Source organism: Pundamilia nyererei, unplaced genomic scaffold (assembly GCF_000239375.1).
Source record: "Pundamilia nyererei isolate P.nyererei 1_Seehausen unplaced genomic scaffold, PunNye1.0 scaffold00001, whole genome shotgun sequence".
Lineage (NCBI taxonomy): Eukaryota > Metazoa > Chordata > Actinopteri > Cichliformes > Cichlidae > Pundamilia > Pundamilia nyererei.
In genome coordinates, this window is record NW_005187402.1 from 6945067 (window position 1) to 6952508 (window position 7442).

Genomic DNA, 7442 nt, shown 5'->3' on the forward strand with positions numbered 1-7442 from the left:
GTATGTATGTGTATATATGTATATATTGTACTATTCTTAGTTAGTGTATTGTCTGTCTTGTCTTAATGTTGGTTTAAAATGGAGCACTGTAACAAAAAATAATTTCCCCCAGGGATTAATAAAGTATTCTGATTCTGATATATATTATATTTATATATATATATAATTTTATTGGGGGCAAAGGGGTTCCGGGTATACGTAAACCACAGCTAGGAACCTGCCAACCAATACTGAAGCCATTCTGCGTCTTTTATTACTCCAGTAGTCCTATTTTACTGGGACATTTTATTTTATTTGTCGGTTTATTTGGGGTAGTCTGTCAGTTCTTAGTGTATTCTAATAAATACAAATATCGTATTCTAGTGTCTCCTTTAAAGTTTAAAGCGGCTCAGTGAAACTGCCCAGGCGGGACTAGGTCTCCAACACATTACATGATGAGTGTTGAACCTACGGGGCATTCTCGTCAGGACATTTTTCACAGGTTTCTGCCTCCTCTTCCTCCGCGTCGTGCCGCTGCTGCTTCCTCCCTCCTCTGACTCAGATACCGGGTTGTTCACCATGAGTTTCTTCAGCCTCTCGATGCGCTCCAGGTCAACCACGCCTTTCATCGCCTTACGCTGCCTTTTCTCCACGTTCTCCGGTTTAGCTCTCCCGCGGCCGCCCTTCAGAAAGCTCTCGTACTCGGCCACGTTGTTGAAGCACTTGATGTTTGGGATGGGAAGCTGCACTGTCGGTGAGTACAAGGCCAAGAGTGGATCAAATTTATCCGAGCAGACGTCCAGTTCATCTGCGCCATCGTCCTCGGCTTTACTGCCAGCCTCCGGCACTGAGGCCGGGCTGGAGCAGGGTGCTGACAACGTCTCCTTACAGTCTGAATTTACACTTCTTTTTTCCCTCTCCTCCATGTTCAAAACAACCGAGGAATTCTGGGTATTTTGTCGTGTTTATCAACTGGACTACAAGTCCCATAGCCTCCTAGATGTACAGTATCTAGTTTAGTTTCTATTTAGGCACAAGATGGCGCTAGAAAGCAAATTACTTTCGTAAAATCTTTAAAACTTAAAAAAAAAAAATTCCGCAAAGCATCCAAAAAAATTTAAAATTGAAGCATTATTTTTAAGGTGGCTGAAGAAACGGGAAATTATTTGCGTTTTATTTTAAGTCTACCGTTGCTCCGAAAATTTGTGTTCCGGGTGATTGTAGTTCCGCTACGACACAATTTTTGGGCGGACCGTATACAAACCAACGTGTTTGAATGTGCGGAAGAGAATTATTCTTATTATTTAGATATATTTAGTTTATATATTCTCTAAATAGAGAACTGACATGCGTATAACACAGATCATTTTAATAATAACACTTTCCATCATTTGAAGTTATTGAATTTAGTTTTTTATATCATAGTAGTTGTCCGTTTTGACTGAATATTTTCCCACTGTTGACATATAATTTTCGCTCCTTGTGCTTTCTCTTCAGGATCATCCCAATGCTAATTAGTACAGCGAGCAGATTTGGTGTTTCGTGCTGTTCTCTTACACCTTCGGTCCGTCTTTTCTCCAGATCCAGTAACATGGCCAAAAGTAAGTTTGAGTATGTGCGCAACTTCGAAACAGATGACACCTGTCTGCGGAACTGCTACATTGTCGTGAGACTGGATGGTCGCAATTTTCACAAGTGAGTATTCTTCATTTGCGCTGGTGTGAAACCGCCTGGGCAGTTTCACACCAGCGCAAATGAAGGAGCTATTTGAATCCAAATTGTTGTTTTGGCGTCTTAATGCATTATGTGTTTCAGGTTTGCAGAGCAGCACAAGTTTGCAAAGCCCAATGACGACAGGGCCTTGGGGCTGATGACAAGGAGTGCACGCTCTGTCATGGAAGAACTGGAGGATATTGTTGTTGCCTATGGGCAAAGTGATGAGTTCAGCTTTGTTTTCAACCGGTCTTCTACCTGGTTCAAAAGAAGAGCCAGGTGCTGATGTTTTACATAATGTTGAATAACATCATTTTCACACAGACATCCTCTAGCATTTTATCTGACTTCATTTTGTCCCCTCTTTTCCTTACAGTAAGCTCATGACCCACGTGGCCTCCCAGTTCTCCTCCTCGTACGTGTTTTACTGGAAGGAGTTTTTTGAGAATCAGCCCCTCCTGTACCCTCCGGGATTTGACGGACGGGTGGTCCTATATCCTAGCAATCGTAACCTTAGAGACTACCTTAGCTGGAGGCAGGCAGACTGTAAGTGCAAATGATGCTCTGAATGGTAAATCACACATTTGGTGTGGTGGAAATATGTCACATTGTGTCTCTGTTTCTTTCAGGTCACATAAATAATTTGTACAACACAGTGTTTTGGATGTTAGTGCAAAGAAAAGGACTCAGCACAACACAGGCAGAGGATCGCTTAAAGGTGAAACACAATTGATTAATGTATTTTTGAGTGTAAACTGGCAGCTGCAAGTGCTTATTAACAGATATAAGTATTTGAAAAAGGTATCATCAAAAAATCATATTAAGGTAATGCCCACATATTTAAGGTTGTAAGCATCGATATGTTAAAGACTGTCGCTTATAGTCAAGGTCATCCACACAGTATTCAAAGTGTACCATGTCCCAAATGACACACTGGCTTCTACCTACCAATAGATTCCAGCAGCATGTTTTGTAGATCCATATCAGCTGATCATGTGTCAGAAAAAAACAACAGTGAATGCTCACATCTCTCAAAATGTGCCATATAAAGGATAATTGATTGCCATACTTGGTGATTTTTTCTTTCTGGCTACAGATATGTTATGGTAGGTATAAAGCTTTTCAACTACGAGTATCTGGTCTCCTAAACAGCATCAGGAACAAGCTAGTGGCAGTGATGGCTGGTGCTGATATAGTTATGTATTATCTATTACTTGTAAATTAAAAGGTTAATTTAGGGTATTGAATATTGTGAATTAGCCACAGTAAGCAAATCTGCCCTTTTAACATTTCCTAGAAGGAAGGTGATGTCCCAAAAATATTAGGAAAGGGATTATTTCCATTATTTCCCCACACGCTATAGAAAACTGCCAACCAGAAACAAATAACTCACCAGACCACCAAAAAGCGAGGAAACAGGCGATGAGCCCCCAGTTGGCACAATATGAAAAAAGCATCCCCTTCCCCTGAGTCCCAAGTAGCCATAAGAACAACTTCTTAGTTATGTATTAGTGTTATATTTATTGAACAACAGATTTCCCAAAAATCAGAGTATAAAATGAGTGAGCCAAGACCACAATAACAAACAAGTAGAGCTATCCATCAACACAAACTTACATGACCTGGCAAAAAGTAATAAACCCAAATATATAAGTTTACCTACCCGGACTGTGAAAATGAATAAATTGGTTGATTCGTTAGCTAAGAATGTCTTAATTGTAAAAATTCATCTATCAGTATAATTTCAGTTTAAAAACAAAACAAACATCTTCTCCATTTAATAATATCACTTATATACTTACACAACACTTGGCTTTAGGGGCTGATAAGTTTCAAGGTACTATTTCTGATATTTCATCCGAGTAAACAAAGAGGTTATTTAAAAGATGTAAGCTTTCAGCTACGTCATTGTGAACAATTTATTACTGTGCATTAAAATAGTGTGTACAGGAACAGGTCTGTCACTAGCTATGACAGCTGCTACAGACTGACGCAGCTGTTCTCTGGAAATCACCTCATTCTTGTGGGGGCTGTCTGGAACCAGCTGATGGGTTTTGGGTGGATGTTTAGGCAGCATGAGTTATTTATTTATACCTTATCCAACATTCATGGTTCATAATTCCTACGTAATAATAACAACAACAAATAATAACAAAAAAATGACAGAGTGGTTTACTATTTATTTCTTGTTGATTTTCTTCTAGTTTTAATTCCGAAGTAAAAGAAACAGCCACTATATATAACCAGCGGTTTGGTGGGCGGTGGTGTTCCTGTCATGCTTTTGTTGTAGCTGTTTATAAAACTGTACTATCTAAAGACCATGTGAGGGATTGTGTAGCTACACACCTAAGTTTGGCTGTCTCACAGTATTTCTGCCTTTTTCAGGGAACATTGGCTGGAGATAAAAATGAGATCCTCTTCACAGAATTTGGTATCAACTACAACAATGAATCTGCCGTCCACAAGAAAGGTACCACCCTCATCTGGGAAAAGGTGAGGTGCTCAAGAAGGGTTTTAAATCTATTCCCCTATTCCGTGGGCTATCTACTAAACTCAAAGGATAGAAACAAAGTATAGATCCTATCACGCAATTATCAGTCCGATACCGATACAGGCATTTGTGTCAATAGTATTGATATTTTGATCAGTCCGCCCACCTCCATTCATCAGGTTAGGTATGCCTCTCAGTGAAGTGCAGGGACACGCTGATCCAATCAGTGCGGTACACGTGCAGCCCTGGACATCCATGGCACGAAATCTATTATTGCTTAATCTAATGTGCATGAACGCCACTTGTCCCTGTAAGAAATTGGACTCAGTCTGCATGGGGGTTCAGTACCTAGTTAATATGTCAGAGTTTTTTGTTGGAATTAACCAGACGAATTGCTCCACCTGCGGCAATGCACCAAATTCTGTGTCAAAAAGTTAGGGCAAAACCTTTTAACCGTTTGAGGTGACGTCAGAACCTGTACATAGAAGTTTGTTGTTGTCCAGAAATTGAGTCCAAGGTTTAAAAAAAATGCCTAAAAACCTGAATTCTTTTAAATAGCCAGCAGGATCAACTCTTGTGCTTGCATAAATCAATTCCCTTGTTATGAGGTTTCTCATTCACATCACGTAGACATTGCTTAAGATTTGTCTGCCATATTGGACCAGTAGGGAAACATGTGTATTCTTCTACTGGTTGGCAGTGGAGTACCTGGAGGTTGCTGGATCTTCCTTGGTGAAATATTTGCAAAGAAGATGGTGCACCCAAAAACTCATAGTGATTGCTTTGGTTGCTAGCAGGTTTCCAAGGTTGCCTGCAGTTCTTCCTGTTTGTCCACAAGCTTTTGCTAACTACTAGCGTAACAGTAATAACTTGAGAAAGTGTGACGCAAATTGGATAGGGGGAAGATTAGCCTTCAAAGTAAAAGTCGCACCTTTTGAAACTTTGAAAGTCCTACCTTAACATAACACATTGTTTTATTTATTTTTTTTAAGTTATTCCCAAATTTCCTGTGAAATAGATGTTAAAGCAGGGTATGCATTTTAGAATGGCTGCCTTATGGTTGATAGATTGCTATTGTATGGTGCAACATCAGTTTTCTTCTCCGTCACATCCACCCCTCGCTAGTTAGATCAGGATTTATAACACCAGTCAAAATGCCTCTCTCTCAAACTCAAAACAGTAGTCCACAAACCAGTGGGCCATGGGTGTAACCATATTTATATAGTCTGTGGTTGTTTTTGCATGTTTAAGCACACTAACGGCTCGCTTTTTCAAATGGTGTCTGTTTTTCTTCTTGTTAGAAGCAGTGAAGTCTGAGATTGAAACATTAAAATCACCACACTGCCTTTTTTCCCCTTTTATTGGTATTTCTGTTGTTGTACATGAAAGAGAAATGTCAGCAGCTGCATGCACTTTTTTTTATTGCACATGACCTCACATTGTGGATGGAGTGTAAGAAAAAAAGAGTTCTGCCACTAACATAACAAGAAGCCATTTTTAGAAATTTCTTTTTCATGTAATAGTAGCATTTCCTTTAATAGGACATTTATTTATGCAGTTAGATGCTCCTTGGTTGTGAAAGGGAAATTTAAACTCACACAAAAACAAAGAAAAGGAAAGAAGAGATTTTCATAGGATCAAATGTATAAATAAATAACAAAGTATAAATCACTGTAATGTGTAGTGTGTCAGGCTGCCACTTGCTGTGGCACCGGATGTAGACCTGACACTAACTGCAGGAAACGCTGGTTTCATAGAAATTTAAGTTAGGTTGCATCACACTGCACCAGCTCCTCTGAGGGTTTTTTTTTTTTTTTTAAATGCACTCAAAACCAAATCCCACAAAATAATTTTACAGGGTTTGGATACCGGACTGATTGATTATGTACTGCTTATCTATTCTCCAAATGTTACTACTTATATTAATCAATTTTCTCATTTGTCTTATCTAGCGAGATGAGACTGTCATTAAACGCACAAAGCTGCCAAATGGGGAGGAAAAGGACATGCCCGTCACACGTAGCAGGAGGAGGGTAGAGGCCTACCATTGTGACCTTATAGGAGAGCAGTTCTGGGAGGAGCACCCAGACATCCTGGAGGATGACAACTGCTAACCGAACCTTTCCTGTTGAAGGAGAACAACTCTGAACGCATCTGACCTCGGAGGTGGAAGCGGACCCTTTTAAGCAGCCACTCCAGAGCTACAGCTTTATATTGACTTTGTGTCAAATGACATGTTACCCATGAAGATCCAATGTATTCTTACTTTCATATATAAAAATGTTCCTAAGATATTGGAACTTCCCTTCTTTGACTGCATAATGATGTCTGTCATGTTTAAAGAAAAGCAGATGTGAGTGTTTTAATAGTGTGATATCTATTTACTCCTGCATGTGGCTCTCCTAAGGTTGCCTTTCCTAAAATATGCCCTCATCTGATACCATGAATGACATTTAGAATACTACCAACACTTGATCTTTCAGTACGTTTGACATATTTTCTCTTGGCCTCCTGCTCTTATTACTCAGGGGTATTCAGCATGTGTCAAATCTATTTTACCTTAAAATTCTAATCCTTGAGTTTTAATACTACTTCTGCAAAGCATTCCCTTGCAGTGTCCAGTAAGAAAAGAAATAAGCAGAGTAAAGCAGAAATCAATACCTTGACAGGAACTCACGGCCTTGTCTTGAAGCCAGCTTACCATTTAGAGACGTGAATGGGCTGCACTGTCATCGGAGCTAAGAATACCTCACACACCCTGCATACACTTTATCCTTGACATGTGCGCTGCGGGGTAGTTATCATCACACTTATAAATGACCGGCTCAGTATGAATGGCTGCTGGAAGCCTAAACTAGTAGGAGCCTACTGTATGTTGTCACTTTAGGTGGACTCGGTTGCAGTTGATATTTTTGGTTCTGTGACCTTGTTAAAAGCATTTAGCTGTACTGTATTTTATGTAATTAGAATTTAACTTTCTAAGCACAGATGTGGAGCAAATTCTAATACGGAGGCCTTTTTGTTTCAAATATACAGCGGTCATTATCTAGAATGACTTCATGAACAATTATATACAGACACAGTTATATAGTAATTAAAATATCAGCATATACTATGTTATACTGTATGTTGCTTTAATAACATATATAATCTGCCTGCCTGAGTCATTGGCAAACAGTCCGTCCAGTGGTTCAGCGTGTGGCCTAGAAAGTTCAGATAGCAGAACATGTTAGAACAAGTGGTGCAGTTATTTAAAGAC

General features: G+C 39.5%; 2 protein-coding genes across 3 annotated transcripts in view; one reads left to right on the plus strand and one right to left on the minus strand.

Moving 5' to 3' along the window:
* The window catches only part of lsm11 (LSM11, U7 small nuclear RNA associated), a 3115-nt gene extending 2155 nt beyond the window's left edge, over positions 1–960 (minus strand). Inside the window, exon 1 of the mRNA XM_005719606.1 lies at positions 452–960. Within this exon, the coding sequence (XP_005719663.1) occupies positions 452–905 (454 nt within the window). The 5' untranslated portion in view covers positions 906–960. The remainder of the gene's footprint in view (positions 1–451) is intronic.
* thg1l (tRNA-histidine guanylyltransferase 1-like) lies at positions 676–6299 on the plus strand. Of its 2 annotated transcripts, none has more exons than XM_005719605.1 (7): positions 676–733; positions 1477–1674; positions 1795–1971; positions 2069–2238; positions 2322–2410; positions 4078–4185; positions 6136–6299. In XM_005719605.1, the coding sequence occupies exons 2-7, from the start codon at positions 1487–1489 to the stop codon at positions 6295–6297; spliced, it is 894 nt and encodes a 297-aa protein (XP_005719662.1). In that variant the 5' UTR covers positions 676–733; positions 1477–1486; the 3' UTR covers positions 6298–6299. The 2 variants fall into 2 exon arrangements, with proteins under 2 accessions (XP_005719662.1, XP_005719661.1); XM_005719604.1 differs by lacking the exon at positions 676–733 and adding an exon at positions 1193–1257.
* Positions 6300–7442: the final 1143 nt, after the last annotated feature.

Coding starts and splice junctions, on each gene's coding strand:
- thg1l (XM_005719604.1), top strand. Junction 1,675..1,794: donor GATGGTCGCAATTTTCACAA/GTGAGTATTCTT, acceptor TATGTGTTTCAG/GTTTGCAGAGCAGCACAAGT. Junction 2,239..2,321: donor TAGCTGGAGGCAGGCAGACT/GTAAGTGCAAAT, acceptor TGTTTCTTTCAG/GTCACATAAATAATTTGTAC.